This window comes from Eschrichtius robustus, chromosome 2, assembly GCF_028021215.1.
Source record: "Eschrichtius robustus isolate mEscRob2 chromosome 2, mEscRob2.pri, whole genome shotgun sequence".
Classification (NCBI taxonomy): domain Eukaryota; kingdom Metazoa; phylum Chordata; class Mammalia; order Artiodactyla; family Eschrichtiidae; genus Eschrichtius; species Eschrichtius robustus.
In genome coordinates this window covers 63,738,034-63,761,933 of record NC_090825.1, presented here as the reverse complement: position 1 = coordinate 63,761,933, position 23,900 = coordinate 63,738,034, and the positions used below count along the sequence as shown (strand labels likewise).

General features: G+C 36.1%; 1 protein-coding gene across 5 annotated transcripts in view; it reads right to left on the bottom strand.

Moving 5' to 3' along the window:
* The window catches only part of MSH3 (mutS homolog 3), a 192,717-nt gene that overhangs the window by 83,328 nt on the left and 85,489 nt on the right, over positions 1–23,900 (bottom strand). For all 5 annotated transcript variants that reach the window (XM_068535584.1, XM_068535586.1, XM_068535585.1 and 2 more), the window contains exons 13-15: positions 16,289–16,421; positions 2,750–2,937; positions 1,858–2,026 (exon numbers count right to left, since the gene is read on the bottom strand). In XM_068535584.1, the coding sequence (XP_068391685.1) occupies positions 1,858–2,026; positions 2,750–2,937; positions 16,289–16,421 (490 nt within the window). The remainder of the gene's footprint in view (positions 1–1,857; positions 2,027–2,749; positions 2,938–16,288; positions 16,422–23,900) is intronic.

Below are 23,900 nucleotides of genomic sequence, written 5' to 3'. Positions count from 1 at the left end.
CTAATCAGTTTTCCCCATTTTTACTTTAAAACTGCCAAATGAATCCATGGCTGTCTTCCAAAGCCTTAAGCTTTATTTAAGTCTGAATAGTATGAGCTCTAAAATGTCTGGATTTGATCAAATAAAATCTATGATGTTGATAATCCCTTGTATTAATATTTGTGAGCTGAGTGAAATAACAACATGGTATAAAGATTGGAGGCAGACCTGGGCTGGAAATGAGCTTCTAACTTGGGTAACTTATCTCACTATACTATGCCAAGTCTCAGTTTTCTTTCCTGCAAAACTGGAATAATCCCTTTTTGTGTTGTTACAAGGATTAATAATATATGCAAAGCACTTAGCACCATTCTGAACATTAACAAGTGCTTGACAAATGGTAACTATATTACTATTATTATTATTATTATATGAATAATATGTGCATAGTGCTTTCTGATTAGAAAATACTTTCATGTATTTTAACTCAATTGGTCTTCACAGTAGTCTCACTACAGAGGTGACTCTTCCATGGTCACGTAGCATGTAAGTGGTAGAACTGGCAGCTTTCCCCACTGTAATACCAGGTAACCACTTTTCTACTAAACATCTTTTATTAATGCATTAAGCAATTTTGATCATCTCATTTTCAACAAATAGAACAGAACAGTGGCACTGAGGTCACTTGTCACTTTGCAAGGTCATAATTATATAGTGAAACCAAGAGATACAATTAAGTATTTGGTATTTGCCTGTTCAGGGGAAGAGTGAGAAGTAAGTATACATAGTGTGAAGTCATTTTTCTGTTATATAGAGCTCTATGTGGAATGCATGATGAAATGTCTGCCTTAGTACAATATCTTAATTTTGTCTAGAAGACAGGCTGACTTAATCACTGGTCTGTTACATTACTAAACATTTTAATAAAGATTATAATTTACTGTAGAGTTTCTTATTTCAAGTAATCATACAAATCAATACTTATGGCTAAATAGATAAAGCAGTGCAAATATTTTAAAAACATTTGAAATTACGCTTTTCCCCACTAGAAAAATATCTATTTTTAAAAATTCTGAATAAAATGTTCATCCTATAGAAATTATTCACAAATTCCCTAATTTGCTATTTTAACAAAGTAGAATTTTTCAGATTCCCTCAGTTGGAATCTTTATATTTTATTAAACATAAGATGTAGAAGTAGCAACACCTCAAGACTCAGAATAGGACCGACAGATACAAGTACACTTTAAAAAGCGTACTTATTCCTGGTTCTCGTTCAGATGCTAATATCAAACTTTAAACAGAAATACACATACCAAAAAACACATTCTAGACAGCACCATAATCTTATGGAAGATCCACTAAATGTAGGTTTTTGCTATAGTTTTGTTCTTCTGTTCTTTTAGCAGCTATACTGCTTCAAAAGGAAGCCCTGCCATTTAATCACTTTGTGATCCAATTAGTGTAGGTTATTCACTACATTAGGTGGTTTGTATCATTTCATCATCTGCAGGCCTGGAGTCAAAGACTAACTTCTCTCTCCTGGATTTAGGGTAAATGAAGTCTTGAAAGTTATTATTTACGATAGTCAAGGTTCTCTGTAATATAAGTTCAATAGATAATATTAAAACACACGTAACATTAAGTTCCATGCTTTTACCAAGACTAAAGTAAATAAGCAAACCAAATACTGTTATTAAAAGAAAATTCTTATCAAAACAAGCTATTACAATATATTTCCAAGAAACAAAACAGAAAATCTGAAAAAAAAAACAAAACAATAATACTTTCATCTATCCTCAGATTTTTATTTACATTTTAAAATATCCTTTCCAATTGAGGAAAAGTAACGTAAAAGAAAAGTATCTTTGATACTACCTCCTGTCCTGATACTGTCACATATTGTGCAGAAGGATTTTTTAGTATTTTTCGTATTTCTTGCAAATGTGTTTGGATCTTGTCAGTAACTTCCTGAATTTCGTCCTTCCTCTTTTTTATTAAAGGGAAGTGAGAAAGGTCTTTGAATAATTCAGTTTTATCCCCAATCCTAAAAAAATGAGAAAATGCAAATACATATATTAAAGCATATTACTTACACCAATTAACAATTATTTTTCAAAACATAATGAAAGACCAAAGGGTGGGAAGTCAGGAGAACAAGATTTTAATTCCAGCTCTTCCACTAAATATTTATGGGTAAGTTTCTTAATTTCTTTGAAGACAGACAAAATTACCCTAACATTATTTTCGTTTTGCAAATTCATGATTGCCATGGTGAAACCAAGAGATGAAATTCAACATTTGTTGTATAGTCAGAAAATAAACACAAATGGAAATACTGTCAAATCTTTTTTCTTATACATAGAGTTCTTTGTGGGATAAACTGTAAAATGACTACTCCTTAGAGGATAACTTTGCTTCCGCGGTTTCTGAATATAAAGCAGAGGATCTCTGGATATCTAGCAAATAAGCACAAGATGCCATCTGCCATCTATTTTTGGATTAATAAACTGCTACTACTTGCTCGGCCTGGACTTTATCTTTTCATCACCTGATACCTGAAGTACCACATTTGTTCTGTTTGACGGAACTGCCTAAACACTAAGTGTTATTTCCAGCTGTAATATAGAGCCTTTAGTATCCGATCACATTTCTAGTTTTACAAGCAACTTCTATCATTACTTCTATAGAAGCTTAAGTATCCACACATCAAATGGCAAATACATTACTTTCACTGCTAGAAAGGAAGAACTAAGGGTCTGCTACTTACTTGGCAGCTTGTTCATTGAGAATCTTTAAGTAATGCTCCACTGGACTGAGGAGTTCAGGAATTTCTGAAATAAATGTCTGGAGCAACTCTGACTGAACATGCGAATTAACAGCAGGTATTAGTGCTTGAAATTCTGACTTCAGGTGATACAGGGTTTTGACAATCAGGAAGAACTCTTGCGTAGAACACTGAAAATAGAAATATTTTTCCTAAATAGCATAACACATGTGAAAATGAAATTAGTTAGTGGTCGTTTTAAAGGTAGAATCAGAATAAAAGAAAATTTTAATTTACTGTATAAATTAGTTAATTGAAATAAAGTTTTTGTTGATATGTCCTAAATGTTAATAGTTTTAGCACTTTATAAGATAATATTTTCCAGCTATAAAGAAAATAATTTGAGTCAAGGATAGGAAAGCCAATACTCGTTCAGTATTTTTTCATTTTAAAGTATGTTGACCATATAACAAAAATACAGTAAACAATGTCGCAAATAAAAAGAATAATTCTGAGAAAATATCTGCAAAACATTTAAGAGATAAAGGGCAAAATTCTCTCAAGTATAATGAGGTTTTACAAATTGACATGGAAAAGATGAATAATCCAAAGAATAGTGGCTAAAGGAACTGAATATGAAGCTCATAGAAAAAAATGTCCAATAAGCACATGATTAATGTCACATATAATTAGGATAAGCAAATTAAAATGACAAGATAGCATTCTTCACTCATCAGAATGTCAAAGATTTTAAAGTATGATAATAGCTAAGTCACATAGAGTGTGAAAAATGACACTTTTATATACTACTAGTAGAGGCATAACTTTCTTGAAGAGCAATTTGGCATATATTTATAATAAAAAGTGTATATACCCTTTGACTAAACAATTCCATTTTAAAGAATTTAACTAAAATTATTTTTCACAAGTAGTGAAAAAACTGTGTATCTGAATCTTTATAGTAGCACTGTTGGTAATAATATTAAAAAGATGAATAAGAAACAAATATCCAGCAATTGAGATATTAGGAAAAACTCATTCAATGTGATACTATAAAACAGTTAAAAAACTTAGACATCTGTAAATACTGATGTGCAGGTTGCTATGGAATGCTGTAGTTTCAACATATATTAAATATACATAGTATATGCTTACACTATATACCATATATGTATTTACACAGTAGAATTCCATTTGTGCTTCTTTGAACTATATATATTATTCTACAGAAATAAAAGTATAAATTGAAAATTTCTGGAAAGTACACATGTAACTTTCTCTAGTTACCTCTGGGTAGTGGATATGTGGGAGGGTGGTAAAGGGAGACTTTTTACTCTTTATTTTACACTCCTGTATACTGTTGTAATTTTGTAACATACACGTGAATAATTTTTTCAGGGGCGTATAGTTGTTTTACAATGTTGTGTTACTTTCTACTGTACAGTGGAGTTCCCTGTGCTATATATCAGGCTCTTATTAGTTATCTATTTTATACATATTAGTGTATGTATGTCAATCCCAATCTCCCAATTCATCCCACCACCACCCCCGCCACTTTCCCCACTTGGTGTCTATACATTTGTTCTCTATATCTGTGTCTCTATTTCTGCCTTGCAAACTGTTTATCTGTAGCATTTTTCTAGATTCCACATATATGCGTTAATACACAATATTTGTTTTTCTCTTTCTGACTTACTTCACTTTGTATGACAGTCTGCAGGTCCATCCACATCTGTACAAATGACCCAATTTCGTTCCATTTTATGGCTGAGTAATATTCCATTGTATATATGTACCACATCTTCTTTATCCATTCGTCTATTGATGGGCATTTAGGCTGCTTCCATGACCTGGCCATTATAAATAGTGCTGCAATGAACACTGGGGTGCATGTGTCTTTTTGATTTATGGTTTTCTCTGGGTATATGCCCAGTAGTGGGATTGCTGGGTCATATGGTAATTCTATTTTTAGTTTTTTAAGGAACCTCCATACTGTTCTCCATAGTAGCTGTATCAATTTACATTCCCACCAACAGTGCAAGAGGGTTCCCTTTTCTCCACACCCTCTCCAGCATTTATTGTTTGTAGATTTTCTGACAATGTCCATTCTAACTAGTGTGAGGTGTTAACCTCATTGTAGCTTTGATTTGCATTTCTCTAATAATTACTGATGTTGAGCAGCTTTTCATGTGACTCTTGGCCATCTGTATGTCTTCTTTGGAGAAATGTCTATTTAGGTCTTGTGCCCATTTTTGGATTCAGTTGTTTGTTCTTTTGATGTTGAGCTGCATGAGCTGTTTATATATTTTGGAGATTAATCCTTTGTCCATTGATTTGTTTGCAAATATTTTCTCCCATTCTGAGGGTTGTCTTTTCGTCTCGTTTATAGTTTCGTTTGCTGGGCAAAAACTTTTAAGTTTCATTATATCCCATTTGTTTATTTTTGTTTTTATTTCCATTACTCTGGGAGGTGGGTCAAAAAAGATCTTGCTATGATTTATGTCAGAGTGTTCTTCCCACATTTTCCTCTAAGATTTTTATAGTGTCCGGTCTTACATTTAAGTTTTAATCCATTTTGAGTTTATTTTTGTGTATGGTGTTAGGGAGTGTTCTAATTTCATCGTTTGACATGTAGCTCTCCAGTTTTCCCAGCACCACTTATTGAAGAGGCTGTCTTTCTCCATTGTATATCCTTGCCTCCTTTGTCAGAGATAAGTTGACCATAGGTGCGTGGGTTTATCTCTGGGCTTGCTATGTGGTTCCATTGATCTATATTTCTGTTTTTGTGCCAGTACCATATTGTCTTGATTACTGTAGCTTTGTAGTATAGTCTGAAGTCAGGGAGTCTGATTCCCCCAGCTCCGTTTTTTTTCCTCAAGATCACTTTCGCTATTTGGGGTCTTTTGCGTTTCCATACAAATTGTAAGATTTTTTGTTCTACTTCTGTGAAAAGTGCCATTGGTATTTTGATAGGGATTGCACTGAATCTGTGGATTGCTTTTTTTAGTAGTATAGTCAGTTGCACAATATTGATTCTTCCAATCCATGAACATGGTATATCTCTCCATCTGTTTGTGTCATCTTTGATTCCTTTCATCAGTGTTACAGTTTTCTGAATACAGGTCTTTTACCTCCTTAGGTAGGTTTATTCCTAGGTATTTTATTCTTTTTGTTGTAATGGTGAATGGGATTGTTTTCTTAAATTCTCTTTCAAATTTTTCGTTGTTAATATATAGGAATGCAAGAGATTTCTGTGCATTAATTTTATATCCTGCAACTTTACCAAATTCATTGATTAGCTCTAGTAGTTTTCTGGTGGCATCTTTAGGATTTTCTATGTATAGTATCATGTCATCTGAAAACAGTGACAGTTTTACTTCTTCTTTTCTAATTTGTATTCCTTTTATTTCTTTTTATTCTCTGATTGCCGTGGGTAGGATTTCCAAAACTATGTTGAGTAATAGTGGCGAGAGTGGACATCCTTGTCTTGTTCTTGATCTTAGAGGAAATGCTTTCAGTTTTTCACCATTGAGAATGATGTTTGTTGTGGGTTTGTCGTATATGGCCTTTATTATGTTGAGGTAGGTTCCCTCAATGCCCACTTTCTGGAGAGTTTTTATCATAAATGGGTGTTGAATTTTCTCAAAAGCTTTTTCTGCATCTATTGAGATGATCATATGGTTTTTATTCTTCAATTTGTTAATATGGTGTATCACATGGATTGATTTGCGTATACTGAAGAATCCTTCCATCCCTGGGATAAATCCCACTTGATCATGGTGTAGATCCTTTTTATGTGTTGTTGGATTCTGCCTGTTAGCATTTTATTGAGGATTTTTGCATCTATATTCATCAATGATATTGGTCTGTAATTTTCTTTTATTTGGTCGTATCTTTGTCTGATTTTGGCAGCAGGGTGATGGTGGCCTCACAGAATGAGTTTGAGAGTGTTCCTTCCTCTGCAATTTTTTGGAAGAGTTTGAGAAGGATGGGTGTTAGCTCTTCTCTAAATGTTTGATGGAATTCACCTGTGAAGCCATCTGGTCCTGAACTTTTGTTTGCTGGAAGATTTTTAATCAGTTTCAATTTCATTACTTGTGATTGGTCTGTTCATATTTTCTATTTCTTCCTGGTTCACTCTTGGAAGATTATACTTTTCTAAGAATTTGTCCATTTCTTCCACGTTGTCCATTTTATTGGCATAGAGTTGCTTGTCGTAGTCTCTTAGGATGCTTTGTATTTCTGTGGTGTCTGTTTTGACTTCTTTTTCATTTCTAATTTTATTGATTTGATTCCTCTCCCTCTTTTTCTTGATGAGTCTTGCTAAAGGTTTATCAATTTTTTTTATCTTCTCGAAGAACCAACTTTTAGTTTTATTGATCTTTGCTATTGTTTTCTTTGTCTCTATTTCATTTATTTCTGCTCTGACCTTTGTGATTTCTTTCCTTCTACTAACTTGGGGTTTTTTTGTTCTTCTTTCTCTAGTTCCTTTAGGTGTAAAGTTAGATTTTTTATTTGAAATTTTTCTTGTTTCTTGAGGGAGGGCTGTATTGCTACAAACTTCCCTGTTAGAACTGCTTTTGCTGCATCCCATAGATTTTGGATCATCGTGTTTTTGTTGTCATTTGTCTCTAGGTGTTTTTTGATTTCCTCTTTGATTTCTTCAGTGATCTCTTGGTTATTTAGTAGCATTTTGTTTAGCCTCCATGTGTTTGCGTTTTGCATGGTTTTTTACCTGTAACTTATTTCTAATCTCATTGTGTTGTGGTCGGAAAAGATGCTTGATATGATTTCAATTTTCTTAAATTCACCAAGGCTTGATTTGTGACCCATGATATGATCTATCCTGGAGAATGTTCCATGTGCACTTGAGAAGAAAGTGTAATCTGCTGTTTTCGGATGGAACGTCCTATAAATATCAATTAAATCTATTTGTTCTATTGTGTCATTTAAAGCTTGTATTTCCTTATTAATTTTCTGTCTGGATGATCTGTCCATTGGTGTAAGTGAGGTGTTAAATTCCCCCACTATTACTATGTTATTGTCGATTTCCTCTTTTATAGCTGTTAGCATTTGCCTTATGTATTGAGGTGCTCCTTTGTTGGGTGCATATATATTTACAATTGTTATGTCTTCTTAGAGTGATCCCTTGACCATTATGTAGCGTCCTTCCTTGTCTTGTAACATTCTTTATTTTAAAGTCTATTTTATCTGAGTACTGCTACTTCAGGTTTCTTTTGATTTCCATTTGCATGGAATATCTTTTTCCATCCCCTCACTTTCAGTCTGTATGTGTCCCTAGGTCTGAAGTGGGTCTCTTGTAGACAGCATATATATGGGTCTTGTTTTTGTATCCATTTAGACCGTCTGTGTATTTTGGTTGGGGCATTTAATCCATTCACATTTAAGGTAATTATTGACATGTATGTTCCTATTATCATTTTCTTAATTATTTTGGGTTTGTTTTTTAGGTCCTTTTCTTCTCTTGTGTTTCCCGCTTACAGAAGTTCCTTTAGCATTTGCTGTAGAGCTGGTTTGGTGGTTGGTGCTGAATTCTCTTAGCTTTTGCTTGTCTGTAAAGCTTTTGATTTCTCCATCGAATCTGAATGAGCTCCTTGCTGGGTACAGTAATCTTGCTTGTAGGTTCTTCCCTTTCATCACTTTAAATATATCGTACCACTCCCTTCTGGCTTGCAGAGTTTCTGCTGAGAAATCAGCTGTTAACCTTATGGGAGTTCCCTTGTGTGTTATTTGTTGTTTTTCCCTTGTTGCTTTTAATAATTTCTCTTTTTCTTTAATTTTTGTCAATTTGATTACTATGTGTCTCGGTGTGTTTCTCCTTGGGTTTATCCTAACTGGGACTCTGTGTTTCCTGGACTTGGGCGGCTATTTCCTTTCCCATGTTAGGGAAGTTTTCGACTATAATCTCTTCAAAAATTTTCTTGGGTCATTTCTCTCTCTCTTCTCCTTCTGGGACCCCTATAATGCAAATGTTGGTGCATTTAATGTTGTCCCAGAGGTCTCTTAGGCTGTCTTCATTTCTTTTCATTCTTTTTTCTTTAATCTGTTCCGCAGCAGTGAATTCCACCATTCTGTCTTCAGGTCACTTATCCGTTCTGCTGCCTCAGTTATTCTGCTACTGATTCCTTCTAGTGTATTCTTCATTTCAGTTATTGTATTGTTCATCTCTGTTTGTTTGTTCTTTAATTCTTCTAGGTGTTTGTTCTTTAATTATTCTAGGTCTTTGTTAAACATTTCTTGCATCTTCTCGATCTTTGCCTCCATTCTTTTTCCGAGGTCCTGGATCATCTTCACTATCATTATTCTGAATTCTTTTTCAGGAAAGTTGCCTATCTCCACTCCATTTAGTTGTTTTTCTGGAGTTTTATCTTGTTCTTTCATCTGGTACATAGTCCTCTGCCTTTTCATTTTGTCTATCTTTCTGTGATCGTGGCTTTTGTTCCACGGGCTGCAGGACTGTAGTTCTTCTTGCTTCTGCTGTCTGCCCTCTGGTGGATGAGGCTATCTAAGAGGCCTGTGCAAGCTTCCTGATGGGAGGGACTAGTGGGTAGAGTTGTGTGTTGCTCTGGTGGGCAGAGCTCAGTAAAACTTTAATCTGCCTGTCTGCTGATGGGTGGGCCTGTGTTCCCTCCCTGTTGACTGTTTGGCCTGAGGTGACCCAGCATTGGAGGCTACAGGCTCTTTGGTGGGGCTAATGGCGGACTCCGGGAGGGCTCACACCAATGAGTACTTCCCAGAACTTCTGCTACCAGTGTCCTTTCCCGGCGGTGAGCTGCCCCCCGCCTCTGCAGGAGACCCTCCAACACTAGCAGGTAGGTCTGGTTCAGTCTTCTATGGGGTCACTGCTCCTTCCTCCTGGGTCCTGGTGCGCACACTACTTTGTGTGTGCCCTCCAAGAGTGGAGTCTCTGTTTCCCCCCAGTCCTGTCGAAGTGCTGCAATCAAATCCCACTGGCCTTTAGAGTCCAATTCTCTGGGGGTTCCTCCTCCCATTGCCGGACCCCAGGTTGGGAAGCCTGACATGGGACTCAGAACCTTCACTCCAGTGGGTGGACTTCTGTGGTATAATTGTTCCCCAGTTTGTGAATCGCCCACCCAGCAGTAATGGGATTTGATTTTACTGTGATTGCACCCCTCCTACCGTCTCATTGCAGTTTCTCCTTTGTCTTTGGATTTGGGGTATCTTTTTCGGTGAGTTCCAGTGCCTTTCTGTAGATGACTGTTCAGCAGTTAGTTGTGATTCCGGTGCTCTCACAAGAGGGAGTGAGCACACGTCCTTCTACTCCATCTTCGAACGTGAATAATTTTTACTTTTGGAGCTTGGGATAAAGAGTATGGGCTAAACACGTGCATCTAATTTCACTCTGTCTTGAAGCTACAGACCAAGATTGTTTTAAAAGTCATGAAACCTGAAAAATAATCAGGAGAAAAAACAACAGCAACAACCCCTTAGAAGCTACAAAGAAAATGGACTAACAGTAATTGATTTAGAAGCCTCAAGGTTTTTGAATCTTAAGCAGCTATGAGGAAAAGTAGGACCCCACTTGAGTTATACCCAGAATCCTAAGACTCAGGAACTGGTGGCACAAAGTGGAAGTGGAAGCTGGGGGTAGGGGAGTTGGGAGGGGAGAAAACAACTGGTTGAAAGTGAATTAAGCAGCAATTAAATCCCTCAATCCTCTATTCCTCTATATGCTACTAAACAACCACCATTTTCCTACCCTACAGAAGACTACAGTTGACCCTTGAACAACGTGGAGGTTAGGGGTGCCAACCCTTCACACAGTCAAAAATCTGAATATAACTTTACAGTCAGCCCTGCATATCTGTGTTTCTACAAATGCATGGATTCAACCAACCATGGACCATGTAGTACTGTAGTACATATTTATTGAAACAAATCTGCTGTAAGAGGACCCGCACAGTTCAAACCCATGCTGTTCAAGGGTCATCTGTAGTTTTCTTCTCTGGAGAAGGTAAAACATGGGGCGTCTGAACCAGCTTCAGGCACAGTGAAGGATGAGAGTACCACCAAAAGCAAGGGATTAAAGGAATGAGTACAAACTGAATGCTGAGATTCCCAGCTGTCCCCATTGAGCTCCCAGAACATTAGCAGTCAGAAAAGTGAAAGAGTCCCTGGGGAATCTCACAAGCCCAAGAGGAAAATTCTAAAGATAGCATATACCAGGAGTTCCCCCAATAAGTGGGCCATTGAATTCACGCTACAGTTCACCTCATAATTTGTAAGCCACATTCAACTACACAGACCTTGCTATCAGTATTTTAGTTCCCCACTCTTTAAAAATGATCAGACAGATTAAAAATTCTAACATGAAATGCAAAAACTAAAACAAACAATCAATGGACCAACAAATACTAGAAGAAATAGGGCCTATACAGGTAGAAGAAATCTTCTAAAAAAAAAATGTTAACGATATCCTCAGTTAAACAGAGAATATTGAAATAAGAGTATTGAAATAAACAGAGAATCATGAAGTAAGAATGGCATGTTATTTTTTTAAAAAAGAAACATTCAGAGAACAAGAAAACAACCAAAAATTTGTAGAACTTAAACTATCAGAGTAGAAATGAAAAATGCAACAAAAGAGGCAGAAGATCAATGTGATAAAATTTCCAAGAAGGTAAAGCAAAAGTGTAAAGAGATGGAAATACAGAAGAAAGTTTGATAATCAGTCCAGAAGATTCAATCAACTCAAATAATAGAGCTGCAGAAAGAAAGAAATCATCAAAAAATAATTCAGAGATGTGTTACATGTATACAGTGGACTACTACTCAGCCATAAAAAAAGAATGAAATAATGCCATTTGCAGCAACATGGATGGACTTAGAGATTATCATACTAAGTGAAGGAAGTCAGAAAGAGAAAGACAAATACCATATGATTATCACTTATATGTGGAATCTAAAATATGACACAAATGAACCTATCTATGAAACAGAAACAGACTCATGGACATAGAGAATAGACTTGTGGTTGCCAAGAGGGAGGGGGTTGGGGGAGGGGTGGAGTGGGAGGTTGGGGTTAGCAGATGTAAGCTATTATATATATAGAATGGATAAACAACAGGTCCTACTGTATAGCACAGAGAACTATATTCAATATCCTGTAATAAACCATAACAGAAAAGAATATATTAAAAAAAGAATGTGTGTATATATATGTATATATATATATACATACATATATATACACATATACACACATATCTGAATCACCTTGTTGTACAGCAAAAATTAACACATTGTAAATCAACTATACTTCAATAAAAAAAATAATAATTTTGAATTTAGAATTGTACATCCAAACTTTAAATAATAATAATTCAGAAAAATTTCCCAGAACTTGGTTGCCAGCTTGAAAAGGCCCAATACAATGAATTAAAACAGAACCAAATCATGGCAAATCATCACGAAATTTTAAAACACTGGAGACAGAATCTTCCATTTCCAGAAGGAGAGAAAAAAAGAACAACAACAACAAAAAGTCACACGAAGAATCAGGAACCAGTATGACTTCAGACTGTTTAACAATAATAGTAGAAGCTATTGAAGAAGACAATGAAGTAATACAAAATTCTAAAGGAAAATAATTTATAGCTTAGAATTTTTATACCCAACCGAACTACCATCAAATGTGAGAGTAAAAGAAAAAAGACATTTCCAGACATCTATGTTTCAAACTTATTTCCAGTGCCCTTTCTCAGGATGCTTCTAGAGAACGTACTCTACCAAAATGAAGGAATAAACCAAGAGGAAGTCATGGAATACAGAAAACAGACGATTCCATTCAAGGGAAATAAAGGGAATCTAAGAAGATAGTTATTCAACAGGTATAGCAGGGCAACCAGTCCAGGTTGGATCAGGTAGGAAGGCTCAAGAAAATGAAATTAACAGAATATTTGATGAAAATAAATATCTGGAGATGATAGGACAATGTAAGTTTGAGTTAATGATAAGTACACAACATAAATAGTATATATATATATACACACACACATATATATAAATGGATGAATGCTAAGAACATATTTAGAAAGATAATAATTAACTACAAGGAATGAAGTAAATTATTCAAAAAAAAAAAGAAGGAAGTTAGGTCTGACTGAACAAACGCTGAGTTCAAAATGCATCATAAAGCACCTTTTCTCCAGAAAGACCATGGCTTGCTGGGAAAGATACATACAGGAAGCTGCACTGTTTGTATAAATATGCAGCCTAGAATTAATTTACAGCCTAGAATTGACCTAGAGTCACTTAATAGTACCTTCTAATAAGAGAGCAAAAATTAACATTTTCAATAGAATTTCTGAATAATAATGTCTTGTAATTATTGTAATTTGATAAGCAAAAAAGGGGATTGATGGTTCATGTTCAGGTATGATATAAAGTTTAAGTCAGCAACAGAAGAAAGGTGAAAACCAGAAGTGCTTGCAATCAAGTCCTAAGTGCCCATGGCAGGTTGTTCCCAAACTTCTTAAGCAAAATGACTCAATGGAGCTGCAAGAAAGCTGAGGATAAGGGTAAAACAGTTGCTCCTGGAGTCTCTCATGTTCAACCCCATTTCTGGCAGCAACCTTCTCTGTGGAAGAGCTTGAGAACACATGCCCAAGTGCAGAGGCAGGTCATCACAGTACTGCAAGAACCCCAGCCTAAGCCCCATACTGAAAACATGGCTTTGGGCTTCTACCAGTCTAGCTATGAAACTATTCTCGCCTACAAAATTCTGGAAACACTCTCCTTTCAACATTTACTAAGTGCTATAATCCTTTAAATGTATTCACCACCCTTAGCACTTATGTATCATTTTCTTACAAAATAGTTATTGAGCAGTTAATATGAATTCCTATGACTACCACTATTTTCTAAGACTTAAATTTGAAGTCTTACTATCAAAAGAAATGCTTATGTTATTTAAGAGTCGGCCCACTTGGTATCCTCTATTATTATCATCATAAAAATACCTATTTGTGCCTATTCCACGACACTTTCCACACAGCCAGATGGCCTAGGCCTACCACTTCCACAACATCCAAACCGTGTTCCTTACCATTTTCTGAATTTCACATAATTGGCACAATCTGTACCCAGGATATCACTCACCATTTGGTGCATACAGCAGAAGCTTATTTAGAGTAATCTAATGATAAAGAACAGACATGTGTTTGATGGTATGTTCCAAGAGCCAGCTAACTAATCTATAAAAATTTGCTTTAAAGCATTCAGACTTCCTAAAGTTGGTCTGTTACCAAATCATTTCTAATCTTCGCTTTTCAAATCAATCTTTAGGCACATTCTTGTGTAAACACTAAAACAGCAACAAGGAACAGCTTCTGAGTGAGTCACAAGTTCCTTCAGTATAGTTTGAAACTCTAAAAAGTCATTCCTACTCTGCCTGTTGGTTACTTTTAAAAGGATCATATTCCATCATATGTGGAATCTAAAAACAAAAACAAAAACAGAAAACCCGAATTCATAGATACAGAGCACATATTAGTGGTTGCAGGGGGTGGTTGTGTGGGCAAAATGAATGAAGATGGTCGAAAAGTATTTGTAAGTTGCTAAAAGAGTAGATCTTAAAAGTTCTCATCAAGAGAAAACAAAAAAACCTTTGTAACTACACATGGTAAAGGATGTTAACCAGACTTACTGTGGTGATCATTCTGCGATATATATATATATATACATACATATATACATCGAATCCTTATGTTATACATTGATAACCTGAAACTAAAATAACGTTGTTTATCAATTATACCTCAATTTAAAAAAGAACTAGATTCTGATATTTACCAAAGTTTTAAAACTTTTGTAAGTACACAAACTTTATGAAATGCAAATATTAAAGTACAGTTTAAAGAGAAGCAGGAAGGCATAATAGAAATCACAGCACCCATTTTGATGCCATGGATACTTTGATTCAGCTCTTCTGATTAGCAATTGATAATTTTTTCAGCTTTGCTCCTATTTTCTTTTGAGAATAACAAAAAACCTCTAAATCTGTCAGTAAACCCTTTCAAGTAGTGAAGGCAATGTGTTTGGAGATCTGTTGCTTGATGAACGGTTATAAGCCCTGATTGTCAGCCACCGGGTCAAGGTCGAAAACAAAATAACAAATGGTTTGACATCCATTCTGTAACCTCAAAAGAGTCAACCATAAGACTTTCAACTACCAGGGCAGCCTCTACTATTGGCAGCAAAACAACAACACAGTGCACCAAGCAATGGTACAACAGATGCCGCCAACCCCATAACCAATGCACACATCTTTTCCCTAGGGATTAGTATTTCCCAATTTCAACTTGTTCTTTCTTTTCAAATGTAGCCGAAGCATATGGAACAGTTACGTAAGGCCTCTTGGGCACTGCAAGTATTCTTGGAAGCAGTAGTTATTATTCTAGTAAAACTTTGTGGGGGAAAAGGCCTAAAAAAAGTAGACTCATGAAAAATTGGTCACAACTAAAGTTTGGGCACATAAAAATTGTTCTACAATAAAATTATTAAATCGGCAAGGGTTTACATTTGGGCATAAAATAAAATTTGCTTATGTAGGGACAACCAGGGAAAAAAATGCAATGGTATTCAAAACTGCTACTACATCAAAAATGGTTATGTCCAAAAATGTAAGCCACTAAAACCCAATCAAGGACCCTCATTTGAATATGAATTCTGTCACTTAGTAACAAATTACTAACCCTCTTCTAGCATCATCATTTAGTCAAGGTAATGCAAGCTGTTGTAGCATTACATAAAGACAGCAATATGCATAATTTCCCACCAGTAAGAAGGTGCTAAACCTTCTTAACCTCACCAAGTTTTTTTTTTACAAGGAACAAAGAGTCTAATGTATGTGAGTGACTTCTGCAGTAGGTAAGACACTATAAAAAGTTTATTAACAATTATAAATATAACTAATTGATAATTTTTTTAAATTGTAGGCATATTTTGAAGATAAAGCAAATTATTTCTCTAACAAACCTCACTTGCTACTGTTATGACTTAAACTGTAAAGCTTAAGTGATGAAAAATCAAAGTAATGCTTTTTACTTACCCTCAATATCCAAACTTGTCTGTGTATTAATACCACCACAAATATTTTACTAGCAGATTTTTCCTTTGGTTAAGTCAAATAAGAAGTTGTTCTGAGGTCAAAAGAAATAAGGCATCTCTTTCTAAAAGCAGATGGTCTAAGTAAATTTCCTATTTTGATGATGGTCCATACTTTGAGGTTGAAACAGGTGAACATCCTGTATTATAACAGAAGGGCCTCTATGTATTGCTATAGTTAACAAAAGTGGGCAAACTTTACTTTTTACAATGCAAAAATTGGAATAATCTCAGTTTGTGCAATTAAAATCTCTAAGGATTCTCTCATGTTATCTGCAAGATCTTACAAAATAAAATAAAAATAAAGCTCTGAGATGTTTCCCATTAGCACCTGGTGTCCTCAAGCTGAAGAACGTTATCAGTTTTAAAAGATTCGATTTCTATCACACTTACTTTTTTGTGATAAATGCTACAGAGTCCTCTTTCGATGTCAGGCAATTTACGTAGATGATTTTCTATCTGGCCAAACACACTGGATTCTGAATGGAGAACTTCAGATACAGCATCAAGTCGAGCATTTATCTCCCTGTGAGAACAGAGTAATGGCAATTATCAGATATGTTAGGAACTCAGACTGCAGACATTTCCCACTCTAATGCCCAGCACTGTGAGAGCAGCCACTCAGAAAAGAACAAAGGAGACTCTTCCTCCATACCTCTGGCCCTTCTCTGCCCCTTATCACTGAAATCAAAGAGCAGGTACCACACAAGGAAAGTCATTAACTAGATGGCTAGTCATTAACTAGTCAGCAGAGACTGGTTCCTTAAGTCTTCCTTCCTCCAGAGCAAACACACAGACTACACTTCCCAGCCTCACCTGCAGTGAGGTATGGCCGTGTACCCAAGTTCTAGCCAGTGAAATGTGGGTAGGAATGATTATGCCACTTTTAGCCCTGGCCATAAAACCTCCTGTGATCTTTCACATTCACTCTTTCCCCCTTTGCCAACTGGAGGTTGAGTCCAGGGCAATTCTGTGAGCCCCTCATCTGCTGACTCCATCAGCATGGGTGTGTGAGTAGAGCAGAAAACCCTCCACTCCCACATCTGCTACCAAATGAACATTTCATTAGCAAAAAATAAACTTGTATTGTATTTAAACCACTGAGATTGAAAATTTACTTGCTACCATTGTATCTATTACCTGGCTAATAAAATGGGTCTACAGTGGGCAAACGAATTTCCTACTCTGACTGAAAGGACAGACCATCTCAATCAAAAAGCAATTCATTCACCTAACCAACTTTTTTGAGAGAATACTTGGTGGTGGTGGTTGAATTGATCAAGTGTTTGACTGAAATGGGACTTAGGCACACTGAGCCTGGGCAAAGACTCGGAGCAGCAATAGAAAGTGCAGAGGATGGGATTTCCCTGGTGGTCCAGTGGTTAAGACTCCACACTTCCACTGCAGGGGGCACGGGTTTCGATCCCTGGTCAGGGAACTAAGATCTCGCATGCCGTACAGCACACCCAAAAAAACAAAAAGGAAAGTGCAGAGGAAAAACATCAGGAGACATGGGAGGCCAGGGCTGCAGGATTTTATGAATGGCTACACCCAAAGTGATGGCCATTTGGGGAGAAATGGTGAGACTCTGTCAACTCAACATGGAAACCTGACTAAATGTGTCCTAAATGAGATAAGGCCCATCCAGCACCTATACACGTCAAAGGCCTACACTAGGTATGATGGCCATATGTGAAAAGACTGAAATAAGTAAACATATCTAGTAGAAAACGGGCCTTTAGTAAATACTTTTTGGATCAATGAATGAACAAACAAGCAAGCAAATGAAAGAATGAACTGACATTTGGGGGGAAATGGGGCCATCAGCTGTTGAATACACATCTATCAAAGTTCTGTTGATATCATATACACATGTGAAGGGCAAACCTTGTATCAGAATCCTGCCTAGATAACTATTAAATTGAGTATTTCACAATTAATTGAGTGCTTTTATCTTTGTTATCCTTATAACTATCCTGTGAAGTCATGCCTGTTCACAAAACAGATACTAACTTCAGGTCTCATTTTTTTAAAAAATATTTATTTATTTGGCTGCACCGGGTCTTAGTTGCAGCATGCGGGATCTTTAGTTCCCCGACCAGGGATCAAACCCGGGCCCACTGCATTGGGAGCCCAGAGTCTTAACCACTGGACCACCAGGGAAGTCCCCAGGTCTCATTTTTGTTCCATTTTTTCTCTGGCTTATCCTCCGCTATGTAGAACAGGCTCCGCTATGTAGAACAGGTTTAGCATGACAAAGTAGAACAAGCCAGAGCTTTGTAGACACACAGGCTGACTCTTCCATTCTCAATGGGATGGCCTCTTAAATCTATTCAGTTCTTTCCATGTCTACTGCCACTACCCTAGTCTAAGTAAAAATCATTTCTCACAAAGAGAAATGTTCTACCAAATCAGGCTCCTAACTTTCCACCCCATGTGCACTTCTGTCCCTTTTTCCAATCCACTCTCCACACTGTAGCCCGAGTGGTCTTCCTAGAACCCAAACCTGTTCATGCCATACCTCTGCCTTAAGCTCATCAATGACCTGCCATTAATCTTTTTTTTTTTTCCACACACACACACTGTATTTTATTTTTACAAGAGATACATAGACTGACACCAAGCATTGTACATGGATGACCACAACAAAAGCAACAATGATTGCAATTACCAAACATGAAACACACTCATACTATGTCATAATATTGACATTCAGTCCAGTAATCCTCCACTGTAACAGCTCCTTTACTTTGCAGTGAAAATTGATTTGTATATTCTTTGCCTCTGAGTCCTTGTGGGATTTTTTTTTTTTTTAATTCAGACAGAAAGTCACAAAAATTATACTCATCCTCATCAGTTCACTCAGTCCCATGTAATTAATTTTTTTTTTTCATCTTGATCTTTTGTTAGCACTTCTATGAGTTCATCAGTTTTTCATTAGAGTTCTGAAAATGCTTATTCATTCAGTTCAGCAGTACAGTCAGTTACCAGAAACCTGTACTTGTCAGAGTCTTTTCCATGAATTTTTTGAAGATGAAACCCTTTTATAGGAACATATTTGCAAAATCATCAGAGTACACCCAGAACTGTCTGTAAATGACAAAAGACTTAAAAATGACCACGGTTAAAGATTTGATGAAAGTTCATAATAATGCAGTTGACAAGAAAATTAGTTATTTCTGAGATATACATTTTAAAGTAATAACTAGGATTATTACATATAACATTATACCAGAACATATAAGATTTTTAGAAATTTCATGTAATGTCTGAAACATTTATATTAACATATTTCCATACATATTTCCATACAAATACAAGATTTTTAGAAATTTCATGTAATGTCTGAAACATTTATATTAACATATTTCCATACATATTTCCATACAAATACAAATATAAGATTTTTAGAAATTTCATGTAATGTCTGAAACATGTATATTAACATATTTCCATACAAATAACCCAATAAAAGTTTAGTATTAGTTGTTTTGTTTGGTTTTTTATACTGCAGGTTCTTATAAGGCATCAATTTTATACACATCAGTGTATACATGTCAATCCCAATCGCCCAATTCAGCACACCACCATCCCCACCTCACCGCAGTTTTCCCCCCTTGGTGTCCATATGTCCATTCTCTACATCTGTGTCTCAACTTCTGCCCTGCAAACTGGCTCATCTGTACCATTTTTCTAGGTTCCACATACATGCATTAATATACGATATTTGTTTTTCTCTTTCTGACTTACTTCACTCTGTATGACTGTCTCTAGATCCATCCACGTCTCAACAAATGACTCAGTTTCGTTCCTTTTTATGGCTGAGTAATATTCCATTGTATATATGTACCACAACTTCTTTATCCATTCGTCTGCTGATGGGCATTTAGGCTGCTTCCATGACCTGGCCATTATAAATAGTGCTGCAATGAACACTGGGGTGCATGTGTCTTTTTGATTTACGGTTTTCTCTGGGTATATGCCCAGTAGTGGGATTGCTGGGTCATATGGTAATTCTATTTTTAGTTTTTTAAGGAACCTCCATATTGTTCTCCATAGTGGCTGTATCAATTTACATTCCCACCAACAGTGCAAGAGGGTTCCCTTTTCTCCACACCCTCTCCAGCATTTGTTGTTTGTAGATTTTCTGATGATGCCCATTCTAACAGGAGTGAGGTGATACCTCATTGTAGTTTTGATTTGCATTTCTCTAATAATTAGTGATGTTGAGCATCTTTTCATGTGCTTCGTGGCCCTCTGTATGTCTTCTTTGGAGAAATGTCTATTTAGGTCTTCTGCCCATTTTTGGATTGGGGTGTTTGTTTCTTTGATATTGAGCTGAATGAGCTGTTTATATATTTTGGAGATTAATCCTTTGTCCGTTGATTCATTTGCAAATATTTTCTCCCATTCTGAGGGTTGTCTTTTCGTCTTGTTTATGGTTTCCTTTGCTGTGCAAAAGCTTTGAAGTTTCATTAGGTCCCACTTGTTTATTCTTGTTTTTATTTCCATTACTCTAGGAGGTGGATCGAAAAAGATCTTCCTGTGATTTATGTCAAAGAGTGTTCTTCCTATGTTTTCCTCTAAGAGTTTTATAGTGTCCAGTCTTATATTTAGGTCTCTAATCCATTTTGAGTTTATTTTTGTGTATGGTGTTAGGGAGTATTCTAATTTCATTCTTTTACATGTAGCTGTCCAGTTTTCCCAGCACCACTTATTGAAAAGACTGTCTTTTCTCCATTGTATATCTTTGCCTCCTTTGTCATAGATTAGTTGACCATAGGTGCGTGGGTTAATCTCTGGGCTTTCTATCTTGTTCCATTGATCTATGTTTCTGTTTTTGTGCCAGTACCATATTGTCTTGATTACTGTAGCTTTGTAGTAGAGTCTGAAGTCAGGGAGTCTGATTCCTCCAGCTCCATTTTTTTGCCTCAAGACTGCTTTGGCTATTCGGGGTCTTTTGTGTCTCCATACAAATTTTAAGATGATTTGTTCTAGCTCCGTAAAAAATGCCATTGGTAATTTGATAGGGATTGCATTGAATCTGTAGATTGCTTTGGGTAGTATACTCATTTTCACAATGTTGATTCTTCCAATCCAAGAACATGGTATATCTCTCCATCTGTTGGTATCATCTTTAATTTCTTTCATCAGTGTCTTATAGTTTTCTGCATACAGGTCTTTTGTCTCCCTAGGTAGGTTTATTCCTAAGTATTTTATTCTTTTTGTTGCAATGGTAAATGGGAGTGTTTCCATAATTTCTCTTTCAGATTTTTCATCATTAGTGTATAGGAATGCAAGAGATTTCTGTGCATTAATTTTGTATCCTGCAACTTTACCATATTCATTAATTAGCTCTAGCAGTTTTCTGGTGGCAGTTTTAGGATTCTCTATGTATAGTATCATGTCATCTGCAAACAGTGACAGTTTTACTTCTTCTTTTCCAATTTGTATTCCTTTTATTTCTTTTTCTTCTCTGATTGCCGTGGCTAGGACTTCCAGAACTATGTTGAATAATAGTGGTGAGAGTGGACATCCTTGTCTCGTTCCTGATCTTAGAGGAAATGCTTTCAGTTTTTCACCATTGAGAATGATGTTTGCTGTGGGTTTGTCATATATGGCCTTTATTATGTTGAGGTAGGTTCCCTCTATGCCCACTTTCTGGAGAGTTTTTATCAGAAATGGGTGTTGAATTTTGTCAAAAGCTTTTTCTGCATCTATTGAGATGATCATATGGTTTTTATTCTTCAATTTGTTAATATGGTGTATCACATTGATTGATTTGCGTATATTGAAGAATCCTTGCATCCCTGGGATAAATCCCACTTGATCGTGGTGTATGATCCTTTTAATGTGTTGTTGGATTCTGTTTGCTAGTATTTTGTTGAGGATTTTTGCATCTATATTCATCAGTGATATTGGTCTGTAATTTTCTTTTTTTGTAGTGTCTTTGTCTGGTTTTGGTATCAGGGTGATGGTGGCCTCATAGAATGAGTTTGGGAGTGTTCCTTCCTCTGCAATTTTTTGGAAGAGTTTGAGAAGGATGGGTGTTAGCTCTTCTCTAAATGTTTGATAGAATTCACCTGTGAAGCCATCTGGTCCTGGACTTTTGTTTGTTGGAAGATTTTTAATCTCAGTTTCAATTTCATTACTTGTGATTGGTCTGTTCATATTTTATATTTCTTCCTGATTCAGTCTTGGAAGGTTATACCTTTCTAAGAATTTGTCCATTTCTTCCAGGTTGTCCATTTTATTGGCATAAAGTTGCTTGTAGTAGTCTCTTAGGATGCTTTGTATTTCTGCGGTGTCTGTTGTAACTTCTCCTTTTTCATTTCTGATTTTATTGATTTGAGTGCTCTCCCTCTTTTTCTTGATGAGTCTGGCTAATGGCTTATCAACTTTGTTTAGCTTCTCAAAGAACCAGCTTTTAGTTTTATTGATCTTTGCTATTGTTTTCTTTGTTTCTATTTCATTTATTTCTGCTCTCATCTTTATGATTTCTTTCCTTCTGCTAACTTTGGGTTTTGTTTGTTCTTCTTTCTCTAGTTTCTTTAGGTGTAAGGTTAGATTGTTTACTTGAGATTTTTCTTGTTTCTTTAGGTAGGCTTGTATAGCTATAAACCTCCCTCTTAGAACCGCTTTTGCTGCATCCCATAGGTTTTGGGTCGTGGTGTTTTCATTGTCATTTGTCTCTAGGTATTTTTTTATTTCCTCTTTGATTTCTTCAGTGATCTCTTGGTTATTTAGTAACGTATTGTTTAGCCTCCATGTGTTTGTCTTTTTTACGTTTTTTTCCCTGTAATTCATTTCTAATCTCATAGCGTTGTGGTCAGAAAAGATGCTTGATATGATTTCAATTTTCTTAAATTTACTGAGGCTTGATTTGTGACCCAAGATGTGATCTATCCTGGAGAATGTTCCGTGCGCACTTGAGAAGAACGTGTAATCTGCTGTTTTTGGATGGAATGTCCTATATATATCAATTAAATCTATCTGGTCTATTGTGTCATTTAAAGCTTCTGTTTCCTTATTTATTTTCATTTTGGATGATCTGTCCATTGGTGTAAGTGAGGTGTTAAAGTCCCCCACTATGATTGTGTTACTGTCGATTTCCTCTTTTATAGCTGTTAGCAGTTGCCTTATGTATTGAGGTGCTCCTATGTTGGGTGCATATATATTTATAATTGTTATATCTTCTTCTTGGATTGATCCCTGGATCATTATGTAGTGTCCTTCCTTGTCTCTTGTAACATTCTTTATTTTAAAGTCTATTTTATCTGATATGAGTATAGCTACTCCAGCTTTCTTTTGATTTCCATTTGCATGGAATATCTTTTTCCATCCCCTCACTTTCAGTCTGTATGTGTCCCTAGGTCTAAAGTGGGTCTCTTGTAGACAGCATATATATGGGTCTTGTTTTTGTATCCATTCAGCCAGTCTATGTCTTTTGGTTGGGGCATTTAATCCATTCACGTTTAAGGTAATTATCGATATGTATGTTCCTATGACCATTTTCTTAATTGTTTTGGGTTTGTTTTTGTAGGTCCTTTTCTTCTCTTGTGTTTCCCACTTAGAGAAGTTCCTTTAGCATTTGTTGTAGAGCTGGTTTGGTGGTGCTGAATTCTCTTAGCTTTTGCTTGTCTGTAAAGCTTTTGATTTCTCCATCAAATCTAAATGAGATCCTCGCCGGGTAGAGTAATCTTGGTTGTAGGTTCTTCCCTTTCATCACTTTAAGTATATCATGCCACTCCCTTCTGGCTTGCAGAGTTTCTGCTGAGAAATCAGCTGTTAACCTTATGGGAGTTCCCTTGTATGTTATTTGTCGTTTTTCCCTTGCTGCTTTCAATAATTTTTCTGTGTCTTTAATTTTTGCCACTTTGATTACTATGTGTCTCGGCGTGTTTCTCCTTGAGTTTATTCTGTATGGGACTCTCTGCGCTTCCTGGACTTGGGTGGCTATTTCCTTTCCCATGTTAGGGAAGTTTTCGACTATAATCTCTTCAAA